The 18,284-nt window shown below is 53.3% G+C and overlaps 1 protein-coding gene across 7 annotated transcripts in view; it reads right to left on the minus strand.

Moving 5' to 3' along the window:
• Nucleotides 1-627: 627 nt before the first annotated feature.
• The window catches only part of MTMR14 (myotubularin related protein 14), a 45,395-nt gene continuing 27,738 nt past the window's right edge, over nucleotides 628-18,284 (minus strand). For 5 of the 7 annotated variants that reach the window (XM_074313032.1, XM_019748289.2, XM_074313033.1 and 2 more), the window contains 9 exons: nucleotides 16,704-16,789; nucleotides 16,338-16,414; nucleotides 16,058-16,094; nucleotides 13,329-13,399; nucleotides 12,475-12,533; nucleotides 12,154-12,292; nucleotides 11,208-11,387; nucleotides 4,103-4,258; nucleotides 628-1,186 (listed from right to left, as the gene is read on the minus strand). In XM_074313032.1, the coding sequence (XP_074169133.1) occupies nucleotides 1,003-1,186; nucleotides 4,103-4,258; nucleotides 11,208-11,387; nucleotides 12,154-12,292; nucleotides 12,475-12,533; nucleotides 13,329-13,399; nucleotides 16,058-16,094; nucleotides 16,338-16,414; nucleotides 16,704-16,789 (989 nt within the window). In that variant the 3' untranslated portion in view covers nucleotides 628-1,002. The remainder of the gene's footprint in view (nucleotides 1,187-4,102; nucleotides 4,259-11,207; nucleotides 11,388-12,153; nucleotides 12,293-12,474; nucleotides 12,534-13,328; nucleotides 13,400-16,057; nucleotides 16,095-16,337; nucleotides 16,415-16,703; nucleotides 16,790-18,284) is intronic. The other 2 variants (XM_019748290.2, XM_074313036.1) reach the window with 1 other exon arrangement.

Consider the following 18,284-nt stretch of genomic DNA (forward strand, 5'->3'; position numbering starts at 1 on the left):
AGGGGATTATACACAGTAAGTTCCCCAAAAATGTTCGTTGGTATTATTTCCTTCCTCTAGGAATTTGCACCAAAGATCCCTTTTGTGTTTATCATCAGAGCTCAGTGAATGGTGGCTGTTGACGGCACCATGCAAAGCCCTTTGCCCAGGTCTTTGAACCCTCATAATTCGTGGTGCGGACAGACGAGTGGTGGCCACCCAGACCCATCCTCCCCACACCAATTACTGTCTCCAAAGCCCCTGAAGCCAGTGCCCCCACCACAGGCAGAGGCTGCAGGTCACTTGTACCACGACTGGACGGCGTGCAGGACTTCTTACAAATGAAGACCCCACCCCCATTCCCAGCTAGATCTCAGCAACCCCAAGTCTAAATTTCAGGCAGCCCTGGGAATCTGTGTGGAGAAACAGGTGACTGGGGCCCACTCAGAACCGCTGCTCCCACAACAGCCGACTGTCCCCACCCCGCTGCTTAGGAGTTGAGGTACACTCAAGACTCCAGTTTTCTTCCTGTTTCATCTGCCACCACCCCACCCAAAAACCCTTCTTCCAACACAAGGAAGGACAGTAAGAACCTTCCCAGTAACTCCAATCGACAAAAACAGCAATGAAATGAGAATGCCAGAGAGCTGCTGTTCAAAAAGACTTTGATTTTATTTCATCTGTGTCAAACCACCTCTTCTCAGTGCAGGTGACCCCCTTCTCCCCAGGAAGTAAGACTGGAATAGAGGGTGTCTTTCGTGACGTCTCGGCCTCCACAAGGCCCCAGGGAAACCCCCCAGTTCTGAGAGTTGGCGGGAATCCTGGCAAAGACTAGGGTGAGTAGGAGGCAGTGACAAGAGGGGTGGTGGTCACCAGCCAGGGGTTGGAGAACCATGTCCTTGGCCCTGCAATGTGCATGATGGAGACGGGGGAGTGAGGAGGTCTCCCCCAACTCGGAAGCGCTCCTTGGCTGGGCATGGCTGTGATTCCGCTCAGGGCTCAGGTGAGAGGAGAAGGAAACTGTCATAAGGTGCTGCTGCCGGTACCCCGGAGCCCAACCCCGCGGGCAAACTGCTCCAGCAGGCCCCCAATGGCTCCAGAGGGGCTGGGGGCTGCTGCCCGAAGCCCCACTGTGCTGCTGTATGCAGCCAAGAAAGCTGAGCGCACCTCCTGTAGCCGAGTCTCCCGCTCACTCAGGGCTGCAAGCCTATGGGGAAGAGGGAGGGAGGGAGACAAGAAAAGGAACGCATTACCTTGGGGCAGCATCCAAGATCTTCCTCCTCCTCCTCCTGCCACAGTGCTATCCTTCTGTCTTCACTGGCACAGGCCAGCATCTGGCCTGTGGTCACACTACCCTTGTGGTCCATGCCCCGGATATTTCACCGTTGCCCTCCTAAGCCATTCCTCTCAGTCTCAGGCTACTGTTCCTTATGGGGCACTGGCCTGACTTCTATGGGAAACCACCATTTCTGTGACTGGGCAGCAGGGAAGCCAAGCAGGAGGGACTTTGCTCCAATAGCTGCTGGCTTCCATTCCTTCGTAAGAAAAGAGCTGAGGCACAAGTCTTACACCTAACTGTGAGGAGAGACCCCGACATCAGGAATCAGGTCTTGGCTGCCCAAAGGCCTCCTCTTGAGGCCAGGACCTAGAGCATTCTAGGAGAAAGCTCTTGGCGGTGTCCTGGAGAGGCCAGAGCCTTCACCGGAAACCCCTGAGGCTCTAGCTACACCTTCGGTCACTGTGGTCCTCAGGTAAACAGCTAGGAGAGTGCTGGCGTTTCCAGCAGGATTCCTGTTCCGATTCTGTGTGTTTTCTTCCCTGACCTCTACAAGCACTGATCACACAGGGAAGATGGGAAGCCCCTCTTCTCTTCTCTGCCTGAACCTATAAGTCGAGAAGGGGAACAAGTGCATGAAAACACAGGCTTATCAATGCATGAATTCCATGAGGCAGTCACACCTAACCTCTGGACTAAAAGATATAGCCTAGGGGTGGGAAAGACAGGGAATCAGAGTAAAGGTCAGGAATGGTCAGGATCACACAGGGTGTTCCCTCCACTGTCCCCTGGAGGAAGAAGCAATGGAAATGTCTGCAATTCTCAAGCTCAAATGACCTGCACCCCAGGGCCTGGGAACAGATGGAGATATGAGGATAAATGACAGTCCTGGGTAAGTATGAGGAGAACAAACCTAGGCGAAGTAGATTGGTGCAGTGATGTGTGTGAGGGAGAGAGAGATAAGACGGAAACAGCGGGTTCTAGGGCAAAAGAAAGTCAAATAGCTCTCGCAGCAGGACTAAGAAAATGGAGCTGATACTGGATTCCTGCAGTACCATAAACAACGCCCAAGTCCCTCCTGGCATTTGGAAGAGACGCATGACCCTAGATCTTCTTTACTGCCTTAATTTCACAAAGGCTGGAGGCCATGTGTGCATCTGCAGCTTTTCCTTAGAGCATATGACCAGGAGAAATTCAGATTAGTATTTTGTATTCACAGGGAACAGCCAAAGGTCCATCTGGGCGCATTCTTACTACCCCCTATTTTTGGGAGGTAGAGGGAAAGAGATCACAACCTATTTAGAGAAAGAAAACTGGAGCCCAGAGAGGATATGTGATCCACTTGAGGACACACAGCAGGCAATGGGTAGGCAGGGAATAGAGCTACCATAGTGCCATTATTCTCTCAAGAGATGAGCTGACGATAGGCTCAGACAAGTCAAGGCTGACCCTCCAAGACATAGTTGGTGAGCAGAGTCGCTAAGATTAGGATTCAATTTCTGACAGAAAAGCCCAAGCACTGAACTCACAGACTATGTGATCTCACCAGGAATCAACTCTGACCCCACGCCCACCCTGTAATCTTGGGGGCCTGAAATCATGTAGGACCTAGCCCTCGTCTGGGAACCACCAGAACCAACCAGAATTCTAAACTAGGAGCTCCGAGAGCTGGCTCAAGGTATAAATTGTAGGACCTGGGGCTGGAGTTGCCCGTTTCGGTGTCAACACTAGGTAAAGGGGGGGTGTTATCAAGCAGGGGCAGAGATGTCTGTTTCCTCCAGAAAATAGCTCTTAGGCCAGTATGGCTGAGGCAGTTGAGTCCTACGGAAAGGTGCAACTATCTCTTTTAATCCTTCAAAAATCTAAGCTAGGGATCTGTTTCTGGCCTAAGGGCTGGCTGTAGAAGTTATGTTGGGCACCAGTGGCCTGTGAAGCCCTTGGGCTACTCCCAGCTGCAGGGCCAGGGCCTGAGTGCCGTCCTGGAATCCCAGGGTCTAGCCCCTGCCTGCCCTCACCGGGATCCTTCTCAACTCCCCAGGGCAACTGGCCTCCAACCTGTCACATTGCAGATGGGTATGAGCTGCATTCTGATGGTGGGGGTGAATTCTCGGCACCTGAAGTTCATCCAGCCTGGGTGGGGAGATGAAGGCCCACAGGCAGCCACCGTGAGGATCAGGCCACCGCGGCTCTCCTCCCGCCTGGCAGCCGTGCAGCAGCAGAGCAGGCAGGGGGCAGGTGGTTGCCACCGAGGCAGCCACTCAAGCAGATGTATTACAAGAGTTGGAAGCCCAGGATCGGAGACTTGGAAGGAGATGATTTTATAGGCTTGGGATTTAGTATTGCCATCAAATTTTCTTTCCTGACCAGAGGCAAAAGCAGAAGACAAAAGTGGCAAGGGGTCGGCCAGGAACCCTTGGTTCTGCTGGGGAGGAGCACAGCCCTTGGCTAATCCAGCTCCGTTCTGGCTTTGGTCTCCACCATACACCTACCTTCACTACCCCACTGTTCTGCTTTCAAAGGATTCTCCTGTCAGGCAAAGCCTTGGACAGAAATAGAATCTTCTATAGTTACAGTCCAGCCAGCTGTCCCTCAGGACGTGCCCCGAGACAATCGTGGATGGGTTTTGGAGGCTGGGGAGCGTGAACACACACCATCCGGCCTCCTCATTCCTCGGGTCCACGAGCAGAGCAGCGAGGTATACTCAGCTAAGACACTGGGGCGGGGCAGAGACCCCAGGCCAGAAACCTGGGGCTGGCTGCTGCCTCATTCCTAACCAGCACTCTCGGTTGCTCACCACCTTTTGATATGGGCAGGGGAGCATCCTGCCTTTTCCAGCAAGACACTTACAGACAACTGTTAGGGAGCTCATCCGGGAAGCTGAAAGGGAGAGAGGAGTCTGTGTGCAGGACAGCCCGTTCCTGAATACTGCCACAGCCTGTTACCATCTGCCAGCTGCCAAAGTCTGTGGAGAGAGAGGATCCGGGCCGGGGATGGTCCACTGATCTGGGGCAGAGAGGAGAGAGAGGGGAGAAGATGATGCACAGTCAGTCATATGCCTGACGGGAGGCCCGGCGGGGGAGGGGGGTTGGGAGGCTATGGTGGCCCTGGCCCATGGCTGCAAAGTTCCGTGGGTGGAGCAGCTGTAAAGTCAACCACTTTCTCCAAAAGTGCAAAAACAGCTGGATAGGTTGTGACCCAGAGAGAAGAGTGTAGACCAGAAGGCAGGCTCAACTGTAAGGACAATGTTGAATGCAAAGATGTACAGGAGCAGAAGAACAAGAGCAAAGCACGACAAGAGGTGAGCCAGCAACCAAGGCCTGCGGTCAGGGCATACCTGCCCTGGTGGCTGACAGAGCAAGTACAATCTCAACAGGACCAAAAGGAGGGGAGCAAAGCTGGATGCTCCAGGAACCAGGATCACCCCACTCCCCAGCATGCACACTGGCAGGGTGGACAGCGCGGAGCCCAGGGGCCGCTGAGGTCCTGAGAGGTGGGAAAACAGGCCTCATGGGGACAGTGGAGGGTGGTGACCTAGATTGCGGAGTGAGGTACTGGGAACCCTGAGCCCCACCCTCTGCAGCACCTTCCAGGAGCTATAGTTTGTATTCACAGGCATACCCAGCAAACGCACTGGCTATGCCCAGAGGGAAGGGATGAATCATGCAGGCAACCTGACAGCTTCATCAGGCCTTTTTCAGATGGAGGTTTATGGGATGCAGGGAGAGGAAAGTTGTACTGGGAATCTACTGCTGCCACCTCCTCCCCTCTCAGAGCCAAGCCCTCTCTGCTGTCTTTGGGCAGCAGCCCAGCCAGTAGGGGTGGAGAGGAGGGGAGGAGATAGGGAGACATCAAACAAGGCCTTTCCATCAGCTACCCCAGGGCCCAGTCCCCAAGGTGCACCATCTTGGATGCCTGGCCCTTTATTCTTTAATTCAAGAACAGCAGAAGGTGCTCCTGTAGGGACCCAGAAACAGCAAAAGCATGAATAGTGGTGGAGGGGGTGGGGAACAGCGAAAAATGTTCACTGACCTTGGCCCACCAAGTTGGCCGATCTAAAGGGCTCCTAGTCTGAGGCGACAGTCCCTTCCACAGGTCACCAGACCAACCTTATCCTAAACTGGCTGCCACCTGAGTGCAGCTCTATCCAGGCACTGCATCTGCAGTGAGCCTTAACCACCCCCATTTTAGAGACAGCTAGTGAGTGCAAGGAGAGAGTTTTAAAGCCAAGTCTGATTACAGATTTGTCCTACAACCGAACCACCTTGAGACAGGGAAAACAGATGGCTTTCTACGTTAAAACCACCACGAATCGGAACCTCCTGCAACACAGACTTGCCACATTCATTATTCCTGCTGAACTCTAGAGGGTGTGTGACGGCAGCCTTAGGGATGAGAACAGGACGTGGTCTGCTACCTGGTGGAAGCCCCTAGAGCCCGACACGGCAGGGCTTCCTTGTTTCTAGATGGAGAAACTTGGGAGGGCTCAGTCTGTAAATCAGAGACAGCGGCCCAGGAGAGGGCCAGCCACGTGCCATATTCTGGCGCCGGCCCTGTGCTTCCTCCAGGTCATGCTGGGCCTTCAGTCAGCACAACCCTTCTGAGGTCAGCCTGGCTCCACAAATCCCATCTACTGTTCAAACTCAAGGACCGTTTCCTTTCCAGTTTTAGCAATTTGTGGGAAAACAAATTCTAAACACCAGAGTGTTGAAGGACTGAAAGGGATACTAAGTAGAAGAGGCAGGTAGGATGAGGCACTCCTGGGCCAGGAACACAGGGGTTTCTCAGGCCCCAGCCCCACTCCCCAGGGCTCAGACTCACTGCCAAAGGGAAAACGGTGGACAGATGGAAGCGACTACAGAGAGGTTCCCTGCAAGGACTCCTGGTTTCCTAGGCTAGTCACTTCTCTTTCCTTCCCCAGTGTCCAGCAGGAAGCACCACGAGGCAAGGACTGCACCCGGAGCAGTCAGGGGACAGCTGTGGGATGGAGGAGGCAACACAGACAGCAGCAAGGTGAATGATCCCAGGGGACATGAAGCCATGGCAGCAAGCGGACATCTTCTGCATCTTTTTCAAGAGTGAGCACACAGGCTCTAACTGAATCTTCCCGTATCAGGCTTTTATCAAAGAAAGGGTTGCAAAGCAACAGTTCAGCTCCTGGTTTTAGGTTAAGAGGCTGTGCTGAGCAGAGAGGGGCTCACGAATGCCAGTCCGGGTTAGCTGGCTAGAGGAGACACCTAAAGATGAAAAGAAACAGTCACCAGAAGGGAGCACCTATACCTGCCTAGTGAAAGAAGGAAAACCTTCCAGGCAGTCTCAGAACACAGGGAACTCAACCAGCTTTAATAAGACACCCCTCTTCTGCCCTGTACCCTTACTCAAGCACAAACAGAGCAGCAAAAAGAGGTCTGAGCTGCACCTCCTCTAATATCCTGTCTACCTACAGAACTGGACAGAATATGGGGCCAAGCTAGCTTCAACTGCAGAACTGTTCATGTCCCTCTAGCACTGAAGGCTCAGACCTCTCCCCAGCAGGCTGGCTACTTGGCAACGTCTTATTCCCTTAGATGGACACGGCCCAGGCTCCTCTTCACAGAACCAAGAAAGCGTCCACTCCCACCTTCCCCCCACCTCCTGCTGGGCGACCGCTGTGGGCCAACTCAGGCAGGTGTCTTTTAGATATTCCTTCTTGGGAGGAGGTATATGAATACCCACAGAAGCAGGGCTGGCCCAACCCACACAGCTGAGTCAAAAAGAAACAGATCTGGTCCGGCCTTTCACCTGCCCACTCCCCTGACATGGCCCAGAAGCCTTCAGATATATGACTGATAAGGACAGGTTCTTAACCACAGCTAGTTTACTGAGCATTTATTGAAAGATGAGTATTTACTATGTGCCAGGAACTTTGCTCCATTATCTCATTTAAACCCAAACTTATGGAAGCTAAGATTATTACTCCCACTTTACAGATGGGATTTAAAAAATTGAGTTCAGGAGGGAAGTGATTTTTTTTCCAAGTCACACAGCAATAATTGGCAAAACTGGGAATGAAACTCAGGTCTGACCAAGCCCAGGCTAGCTAGCCCCGTAACATACTGACCTTTCTCCCTTATAAGGGGTAGGGGCCTCAGGATTGGTTCAGTGATGGACACATAAATTCCAAATGGAATAAAGGACAGAACTTCTGATCTATGATTGGAAAAGAGGTCTTCATGTGACCCCTGGATGTGAGAAAGGAAGCAGGGTGTCCCAGGAGTGACTGGCCACCATCAGGGAAACTGGACAGAAGACAAAGATAGCATGTGGAAGGAGTCAAGGGGAAAGAACCACAGGGAAATGGAGTTGAAGCCTTGATCAGGCTACACCTGAAGGCTGCACTTTCCATTGGACTTGTCCGTATGAACCAGTTTTCCTTTACTTTTAAAACCCACTTGCGATGAGTTTCTCTTACTTGCATCTTTTTGAAAGCACTTGCGCTGATGGCTGATGGAGGCTTGAAGGTACATAACTAGGAAGGACCTAGGAGTTGCCTATCTAAACCTCTGATTACAGACAAGAAAATAGAAACCCAAAGCCATCAAGAGACATGGCTGAAGTCATGCAGGGAATGAATGTCTGAGTCAAGACCTAGAATCCCAGACTCTGAGGGGGCCCGGATGTCACCTAATCTACACTTACCTCGCCCCCCCACCCCTCCTCAACCCCCAAGTCTCCAGAGGATGATCCCACAGCCTGTGCTTAAGTGAACGCCTTCTGGCACGGGGCCTTAGAAAAGATTCCTTCTGTTCAACAAAGGCCTGAACTCATAGAGCAACTGATTTCAAAGATACTAGCTAGGACAGGATTTCCTACCACCTCTGACCCAAGGAACATCACTTCCTCCCAGCCTGGCCTTTATCATCGACTGATGTGTGTGTCACCCAACCAGGGACCTCTGCATTTCTGCAGCAGCCCAAGAAGACGTCTTCTGGGGCTGCAGGTTTTCTCTTCAGGGTCTCAAGCTGGCAGTGCCTTTAGGCTTCTCACCACCCATGCCTGGTCTGGAGCTGTGGCCCCAGGCAAGAATGCATCAAACGTGGGACAGGAACCCGCTGGACAGCACAAAACAATCTGGTTTCTCTGCCTCATTAAGCACAGCCTGGGACGGACCTTACTGCTTGTAACGAGCAGTTAGTAGGTGGTGGAGGATGCGGGAAGGACAGCTAGCTGGGCAGCAGAGGTTAGATCCTATGCTGCCACTTAGCTATTCAACCAAGCTGCTGAGTGTGCCTCAGCCAAGTTCACATGCCCCTCCGGCAGCGTGGTTTCCTGCTAGGTTCAGCAATGGCACCATCCCTCCTCAGGCACGGACAGTGCTGTGCTAGCAATGCCACCCCCCTCCCCAAGATGCCTGACTGGAGCAGCGAGCAAGACCACAAGGAGCTGGGCCACGCCATTCACCAGGACGTGGGAAGACTTGTGAGCCGGGAGCATTGTCTTGCCTCTTCCCAGCCCCCAGCCTTGGAGCTGATTAGAGATTTAACAATGGTCCAGAAATGCAACTCAGTCAGAAGCTGCTGTAGTGGCAGCTACTAATGCAAAAAAGCCACCAGTCTGCCCGGTTGAGAGGCATGGGTTGGGGCTGGATAAGAATCAGTACCCCACAGAACTTTCTTCCAACCTGACACCTGCTTCTTCACTTTGAACAAAGCTTTACCGATTCCTTTTACAGTAAAGTTCTGCTTTAAAAGAAATATGCTTGTGGAATTTGGAGCACAGGAAACCCAGAGAATTCCCAATACGTGGGAATTCTGGCCATCAGATAGCTTTTCTACAGGGTTTCTTTCCACAGTTCCCCTACTGCACTCAAAAGCTGATTGGCTACTGTCACCTAAGACAGGCAGGGAAGCTAATGACAGGATCCCTCAGGCACTTTAAGATAAAAGAGACTAAATTAATTTTAATGTTAATGGAAATACATAATTAGAATGCTCCAAATCTGAATAATCTAGTCTTTCAAAATCTTTGGCAAACAGGCATCCAATCCAGAACCTTGTGGCCTGGCCAGCCTGGCTGAGCTCCAACTTGGTATTCATTCCCAGAATAGCCTCGCAGGGCCATTAAACACCTCTCAGCGGCCCACCTCACACGGCTCCAAGGCTTTGTGTCCGGCTTTGTGCAGCTGTCCCAGCCTCAGCCAGGCCCTTGCACACAAGGCTGAGAAGCCAGACGATATCCCCACCGTCCTCAGCCACTGAGGGAGGGGCCTTGGTGGCGATCCTGGACTGGCCATAGAGGGAGAGCCGCCCAGTCAGGCAGAGAACCACTGGTGATACCGAAGGAAACTATCACAGGATTGGAAAGTAGGCTCTTTGGGCAGGAAGAAGGGAATAAAAAGCTGGAGTGAAAGAGAGGTGATGGAATGCTTCCTCGGCAGGGGAGCCCCTAGCAGTTGGACACTTAAGACTGGGACGGGGCTCCCGAGGACAAGAGGAATCTTCTGGTTTCCCTTGCAGTTGTCCAGCAATTCGGCACAGGCAGAAAAGGAGGCAGAGATAAGAGCTCCAGCCCAGAACGGCAGGGGTCATGCAGTGCCGCAGCAGCCCTGGAGCAGCCCCAGAAAAGCCAGGCGTGCAGACCGGGTGGCTTGGCAGTGGGCATATACTGAGGATGGGAACAGGCACAGGTACGTGGGCTCGTCTGCCCAGCACCATTTCTGCTCAGTCACCAAAACTCCCGTGGGGTCAGAGGGGTCTCGTTTAACAGACTCAGCTGCAGCATTGCCAGATACGTTGCTCCAAGTTGAAGGGCTCACCTTCAGAGGTGAGGGCCTAAGACCCATCTGGACAGTGCAGTCCGGAGCTCCCTCTCATTTCCTACTGCTGATCTGCTCTGCCCATGTGCCCATGTGGGGAAGAGGCCTCTTCCCCATCTTTCTCCATTGCCTGCTTTTGCCCACAGGGAAAAACCAGAGGATGATGGTGAGAGGAGAGCTCCAGAATTTCGGGTCTTTCCTTGTTAATGTACTTGTGGCTTTGGAACTCAGTTTCTTCCTTGGTACAAGCCTATTACAAGGAAAGGCCCAAAACTTCTGGAGCAGTACACGGCAGAACCAGGCTGGAATCTAGGGTGGACTCCACTGCTCAGGCTCTTTCTGCTAAATGCCCATTTCTCCCTAGAATTTAAGGACCTTTTAAGTCCCACACTGCTTTGTTTTCTCCTGAAGGGCCAGACATTCTCAAGGCTTCACAGAACAAAGCAATTCACAGAATTATTTCCTTGGAGGTATGACATGGAGACAGTGGCATGAGGACAGCTAGGAAATGCTTTCCCCAAGGGCCAGATCACACGTCAATCCTAAACCCCTGCCCAGAGCTCACCTTTAATCTCATCTAGGAAATATCGTTCCTATAGCAACTCCAGAGATACCTGTCCACTGTGGCTGAGCTGCTCCCGTTCCAGGTATGCAGTCACGTGAGGTTTGCTCCAGCCATGCAATCTAGCCTACTGTGTTCTCCTCACTGCGCCACTAATTCAGACATGGACTGAGGAGCCAGAAGGGACTAGACCCATGTCTTTAATGAGAACGGGTGTCCACAGGGAAGGAGGTGGGGTGGGGCAGAGACCTGCCAAAGGCAACAGGTGAAGGCAGCCCCGCCTCTGCCCACCACATCACAAGCACTTCACCTTCTGGATTCCCCATCTGCCAGGGCTCAGGGAAGGAGGGGTCTCAAACCATTCTACAAACAGCTCGTGCTCTGTATCCAAACAGGAACCTATCCTCCAAACAGTGGGCTGGCCTGCAAGCTTGCCCACCCCCTCCGGCCTCCTGGGTGCACTGCCCATCAGGCCACATGCCGGGACCCTGTCCTAAGACACCACCTGAGGCACCACCTTAGGTGTTGGAACCCCCCTCTCCAGCCTTAAGAAGGGAGGGCAAGCGCCCTCGACCATTAAGGGTTTTGGAGCTCCTCACCTGGCCTTGGGGACCTCCAAGGGACTGCTACCTATCCTGAAAAAGTTGTCAGAATGGTTCGAGGAGGAGGAACTGGAAGACTTGGCTTCTACCAGCCCCTGGTGGGAAGGCAGGCGGTCCTCCGAGGGCTGCGGCCGGTTCCAGAGCACACTCTGTGGAGAGGATGAGTGGCTCTTCCTCCTGCGGTGGAAAGAGTAGGGCTGTTGGCCAAGGGGCCGCCCCTGGCAAGCCCTCAGCCCACTTTAACCAAATCTTGGGGCCCAGTCTTTACTTCCAGTGGGAAAATGCCACATGGGAGTGGGCATACGTCAGTACTCCCTTAGGCCTGGCAGCAAGAGCATGCATCAAGAGCTGGTTCTTTACACAGGGACTGTGGCATCCGAACACTGGCCTACTGGCCACAGAGCACATGCTAGAGAACAGATCCTTAACTAACAGTTCAGTAACTGCCCCTCCCTCCCAATGTTACACAAAGTTGAGAGCCCTTTGCCTAGGGAAGAAAGGCATCCAATTCTCAGATTGCATCAGATTCTCAAAGGAGTTGGCCCTCAAACAAGTTCCCAATTCCCAATCATTAGTTTGTACTCACCTCCGTTTTCTTCTTTGTTCTAAACTGGTTCCCCACCCCCCAGGCAAAGGATACAAGGGAGCACCCCCAGGGAGTCCTTTTAACACCAGCTTCCCTTCACTCCACCCTGTCAGCCCAGCCCTGCAGCTTCTTTCCTCCCCCCGCAGGGAGCCCCGGCCCTTTATGCTACTGGGCCACCCCTGGCAGTGTCCCTCACCAACCAGATGGCTGGGCTCCGAGGCCCAGGAGAGACAGCAGGGAATGGAGCTGTGCTTTCAGCCCGACTGTCAGGGTCCCCTCTTTGTTCCCGGGACTCCCTGGAGCTGGTGGCCCTGGGCCACAGCTGTGAGCAAACTTAATTCCAGCCTGGCCCCTCACCAAGCTGCTTGAGTCTGTGCTCCTGCAGGGACCAGCTCCACGGCCTCATAGGTGAAGCTCCCAGCAGCTCCTGGGGAGCTCTCCATGACCAGAGAGAAGTCGCTGCCAAGGCTGGTGGTGCTGCCACGGTCTTTTCGTCCTGAAAGAAGCCAGTGCCATCAGTCAGCCCATTATCTTCTCCCATTATTGGTCCCCCCACCCCCCCACCTCTTCCATACCATAGGACCAGAGAGTAAAGCTTCTAGAACAAACAATGCCAGTGTGGTCTATACACAGAACCACGTACAGAGGAAGAGAAACCTGCTGGGGCCCATGACTCACTCAGCATGCAGATATCTTCCAGGGTGAAGCCTGCATCCCGGGCTGGCAAACTCTTCCTCCTGTAACAGAATCCAGAATGGTGAATTCCAGATTGGGCTGGGGTCTCCTCTGACCTCCCCACCACACACACATACAACACAGCCTCCATGGGAAAGAAGCTCCAACTCACTGGCAGCTCGTGGAGACAGGTCTTCCCTAGTGCTGCAAACGCCAGATGCGCTTCTGGGGGCAGCAGAGTCGCCTCCCCTTTGGAGCCTGGCTCCTTCGAGTCCAAGTCTGGCCTAACACACTGGGAGCTCAGATTTGAAAGGCAAGGGAACTCAGAAAAGACACCAACTCTCACGGGGCCCTAAGGCGACTGCCAGGCAAGACTCCTGCATTTCCCGGGCTAGAAGCAGACTGCTGACTCTGCTCGGTGGTGACGGGCTGCACAGTGGCGCAGACACACATTGCGGTAGCCCTGGGAGGGCAGCAATCCGCTCAGGCAGGAGAAGCGGCTGCTTTGGCCAGGGCCTGGGGAGCTGGAAGTCCTCCTAGCCTTGGATTGGCTTTTCCTGCAGCCAAGCACCCTATTCTCTTAGTTACCAGAGGCCACTCATCTGTCCCAAAGCCTTTCTGCTATTTAGTATGACTGCAGGTTGACCCAGCCCTGCCTCGTGTGTGGAAGAGCCTCTTCTTCACCTGTGGCCTTCACCAGGGACCCCCACCCTGGCTTCAGAGGGAAGGAAGGGAAAGAAGGCCAGCCTGTCATGTATGCAGGGCAGGGATAATGTGGCGAATGAGACCCTGCCTGCCCCAGAGTGGCCCTTCACACAGTGCTTTGGCCCCAGTGTGACAGACAGGCCTCGCCTTACCTCTGTGTCTTCAGAGCCGAGAATTCCTCGGAGATGATATGCTTCAAAAAATTGAAGCAGAAGAAGAAAATCTGAAAAACCAAAAACCAGCACACATGAGAAGACAGCCTTCTCCACAGAGAAGAATCTAGGTGGCAGACTGCCCAGGAGAGGGCAGCCAGCCGCCCTGGTCAACCCCCTGCTGGATATTCTGGTCTGTCATGCTATGGGGGGTAGAGAGCGCTTAGCAGGCCAGGCAGATGCACTTGGGCTGGCCAAGGAAGGAAGGGACTGTGTTTCCTTCATGGGAATGCAAGAAGGTAAGCCAGGGATTTTTCAAACTCTTCAAATTCAACACGCATGTTCTCAAGCTATTGAAAAGGATGAAGACAAAAGCAGCTTCTCCCTTCATTGTCTCCTAGGGGTTCCCAGGGAGAGGCTGACAGGGAAGGACAGCTGGGACAGAGACTTGGGGACAAGGAGATTAAATGGACACAAATTAAGGAACACGATGGAAGGGAAAGGGATTAGATTTTGTAGAGGAGATGCCCAGAAATAGTGGTTGAGGAGAAGCAGGGGTGAGAAGCAGCCAGCGTCTGGCCCAGCGCCTGCACTGCTCAGGAGCTGTGAGGGGCAGGTCTGAGTCTCAGCCACAGCCCCACCGCCAGGAGCAAACTCTTCTCCCTTCCAGCCATCACCCAAGTCAAATCAACCTCCATGACGTGCACACAAGGCCTGGTCACTACAGTTTTCAGACTCCCCAGTGATTCTGAAAGGTGTCATCTGTGAACTCCTCGTGCTATCCCAGAGCCCTGCATGATATCCTCAGAAAAGAAGTTGTGAGGGTGCCCAGGTCAGGTCAGTATGAAAAAGCTGTGTTACATAAAATTAAATAGGTGTTTTCATCAAAGACTTTTTAGTCTTTAACATGCTAATGTGCTCTGTGAACCTCAGAGACAAGGGAAGGAAACAGAGTGCTGTTTAGTAGGCCTTATTTTTTAAGGCATCAATATCTTGAGTGCCCGGGGGGGTAAGAGAAAAGCCACACCTTGGAGCCCAACCCTCCCAGCTGAGGAGAGCCTCCTGTGCATGCCAAGAGATGGCCAGGGTTTGAATCCAGACGCCACTGGGCTCAGCCTGATCCTCTGCCCAGAGTCTCTGAAGGCAGAATCTAGCCTGCTTCGGGGGTGGGGGAAATGGCATAGAGGGCAGAATGTCCTAGAGTGCCAGTGAGTTTCAAAATTAGAGGCTGCAAAGGGGCTTTGTGTGCCAATTTCAATGCCAAAGTCACTGCGTCTAACAGAGTTCATGGATGCCTCTGAGGAATAGGCTTATGAGCTCTGCAGCCTCGGCAGATGCGATAAGTGCTCAGAAGAAGAGATTTGGAAGGGGTGAGGAGCAGCTATGAGGCAGGAACAAAAGGAGGAGGAACAAGATAAGATGCCTGGAAAAGACAGCAGCCTCAGGAGGCTGAGAAAGTGCTTCAAGAAAATAAGGGGGGGCAGGGGGCAAAAGAAAAAGAGCTAACACCATGCTGGGCATATGGACTCATTCTCTTTCTGAGGCAGCATGAGCGACAGCAGGAGTCTCAAGGTTAATCACATAACCCAAGGTCATCCAGGTAATAAGCAGGACAACTCAGATTCAAACTCAGGTCTAAATCCAGGCCTGTGTGCAGGGAAAACAAGCACACACAAGAGGCAAAGATTGCGAAAAGCAGCCAAAAGGACGGCGTGTGGAGAGGGCAGAGGAGCAGCAAGAAGGGACAGCCCCCTTACAGGAAGGGGACCCTGTAGCCTGGCTGGCCATACCTGGTCTGGGGCTGGTGATGAGGAGCAGAGCAGAACCCTGCTTGCACAGATGGCCCTGGCTTAAAAGGTGGTGGTGCGTGGGTGTGATGAGAGCAGAGAGGACAGGGAAGAGCACCTAGGTTTTAGCTGTAAGGATGAAGGTCAGGGAAAACGACTTGTGGGGCTGGCCCCATGGCTCAGGTGGTTGACAATGTGTTCCTAATGCCAAGGTTGCCGGTTTGATTCCCACATGGGCCAGTCAGCTGCGCCCTCTACAGCTAAAACTGTAAACAACGGCTCTCCCTGGAGCTGGGCTGCTGTGAGCAGCCGGAGGTTGGCATGGGCTGCCGTGGGCTACTGTGCGCTGCTGCGGGCTACCGTGTGCCGCCATAAGCAGCCGGTGTCCAGTGTGAGTGGCCGGCAGCTGGCGAGAGCTGCCATGAGCTGCTGTGAGAGGCCGACAGACGACCTGCGACCGACTGCCTCAGCCAGGGGGAGTGCAAGGCTCATAACACCAGCACGGGCCAGGGAGCTGTGTCCTACACAACTAGACTGAGAAACAACGGCTTGAACGGAGTGGTGGGGGGAGGCAAAGAAGGGGGCGAACAAAAAAGAAGGGACTTGTAAATTGGTTCCAGAGCTGAGTGCAGAAAACAAGGTCACCTATAAGAAGGATGGCAGCAAAAAGAAGGGGGAAAAGACTGACACACGAAGGTCAGAGGCAGCCATGAGGGCAAGTGTTATCCCCACCACGCAAGAGAGGAATCAAGACCCAGAACCAGGGCTATTGTGCTGGTGCTTTTCCCACCACGCAGCCTAATCCCAGCCGACACCAGGAAAGGAACCGGCCCTGAAGAGTGGACACCAAACAGACCATCATCACACTGTCCCTCCTGTGGGTAAAAGAGCCCAAGCTCTTGGAGCCCTGGCATGCGCTTGCAGACCGTGAGCAGTACCCACCTCCTCTCCTTTGCTGAGCCGATCTACCAACATGTGCCTGCAACAAAAGGGCAAGGAGGTCAAAGCGAGCAGTGCTGAGACAAGGGCAAAGGGGGACCCAAGTCACAGGGACCATGGCTTTGACACCAGAGCCTCGGGTGGGGCCTGACCAGCACCCTTCAGTCCTTCCCAAGGGGGTGGCACTGTCCTCACCTCCGACCCCATCACAGAAGCCGCTATCCTTACGTACACACAGGAACGCAGCTCTCAAGGCACCACCCCAGGCCCCAGCCTGACTCACCCAAAGAGGAACCAGTCATAGGCCACAGTTAGGTAGAGGATCTCAGCAGGCTTCAGGGACGTGTGGATGAGCCCATCCTGGAAGAGACCAGAGAGGTGCCGAGATCAGATCAGAAAGCGGCCTCCCCATGACAAAGCCCCCTCCTTGTTCAGGAACTGACCACAACCATAGACCCAGGGACAACCAGGCTGCCCAACAGCCCCCATGAACAGGGTTACACACAAAAACCTGCTCCAATGTGGGGTCCCTCATTCCAAATCTTGTCTACTGTCTGGAGCCAAACTGTCCTAATGCCCCCAAAGGGTAGATGTTGGGAGGGGCCTCCGAATGCTCCCTGACCCCACGACCCAGCCCATCCGTACTCACAGCCCACAAGGAAAGGCGCAGAAGAGAGATGAAGAGAGGAGTCCGATCCCAGCCTGAGATACAGTGTACCAGCAGCCCGCTGTCATCTACTCAGGAAACAGAACAGGAGGCCCAAAAGAGAAGCAAACATGAGCTGATGAAAAGGAGACATGCCACCTGTCTGGCCTGGGGTGAGAGCCAGGCCACCCCTAGTCTCCGTCTTCCTGCAGGGCCCCCCCACGATTCTTCTCCAACCTAGTCCCAGAAAGGGGTAGACGGTGGACACTTGTCTGTTTACAGTATCTCTTCTTCCTTCTGACTACAGTTTTTGGTGACTTTTAGGGAAGCAGTAACTCTTGGCTAGTTGACTCTGCCCAGGTTATTGAGGTGGGGCTGACGTGCATGTTCCTGCCCAGCATCTCTCAGGGGGACACTATAGGCATTTTAGGGGAAGATAATTCACTGTACAAGGCTGTCCCAAGGACATTTAGGACCCTTGGCTAGCACCCACCAAATACTAGTAGCCCTTCCCTAGTTCCTACAACAGCCAAGTCTCCAAAAGACCCCTTGAGGGGCAGTACTGCCCCCGACAGAGAACCACTGCCTAGCTCCAGGTGCACACACGTGCCTTTTTACAAACCTGGCCACAGTGACTGGTTCAAGGATGGGCACCTGACCCAAACTGGCCCATGAGCATGAGCTCTGCGACAGGCAGTCTCTCTCTTCTGTGGGAGTTAAGATGGCAGGAAACAAGTCTGCAAAAGTTGCCAGCCATGAAGCTAATCTCTGCAGTACCTGGGAGGCACCTGGCTCTGCTCCTGGGTCTGCTTGTTTACATAAGCTAATATATTTCTTCGTGTTCAAGCAAGTCGATCTCACAGAAGTCCTGATTGATACTGAGGAGTTAGAGTCCGGCCGCCCCAGAGACACGAAGCATTACAGGCCCATCCAATCAAAACAGCCAACTGGGGCAGGCTGGCTGGCCCTGTATGGGATTTTCTGTGTATCCTGTAAGAAGCCAGGACTGATTTTTCTGTCATCTTTCTGAATTAAAAGAAGCCAATCTGTGGGTGGCCAGATGGCTCAGTTGGTTAGAGTGCGAGCTCTGAACAATAGGGTTGCCGGTTCCCACATAGGCCACGGAGCTGCACCATTCGCAACTAGATTGTAGGCAATGAGCTGCCATTGAGCTTCCAGAGGAGCGGCCAGATGGCTCAGATGGTTAGAGCACGAGATCTCAACAAGGTTGCCAGTTCAATTCCTGCATGGGATGGTGGGCTGCGCTCCCTGCAACTAAGATTGAAAATGGCGACTGGACTTGGAGCTGAGCTGCGCCCTCCCCAACTAAGATTGAAGGACAACTTGGAGCTGATGGGCCCTGGAGAAACACAGTTTCCCAATATTCCCCAATAAAAAAAAGGCCATTCTGTCCCCCCCAATGCCGATGCTTAAAGGCCAGCTGACCCAGTGCAGAAACATCCTGTGTGGTTCAGACAGTAATGAGTTCATAATTTTGTTTTCTAGGATTTTGAGGACATGGACTAAAGCTGCCCATGGACAAGGAAATCCCCAAATCCTTCTACCATAGAGCAAAAGGTACAC

The sequence above is a fragment of the Rhinolophus sinicus genome, linkage group LG10 (assembly GCF_036562045.2).
Source record: "Rhinolophus sinicus isolate RSC01 linkage group LG10, ASM3656204v1, whole genome shotgun sequence".
Taxonomy (NCBI): domain Eukaryota; kingdom Metazoa; phylum Chordata; class Mammalia; order Chiroptera; family Rhinolophidae; genus Rhinolophus; species Rhinolophus sinicus.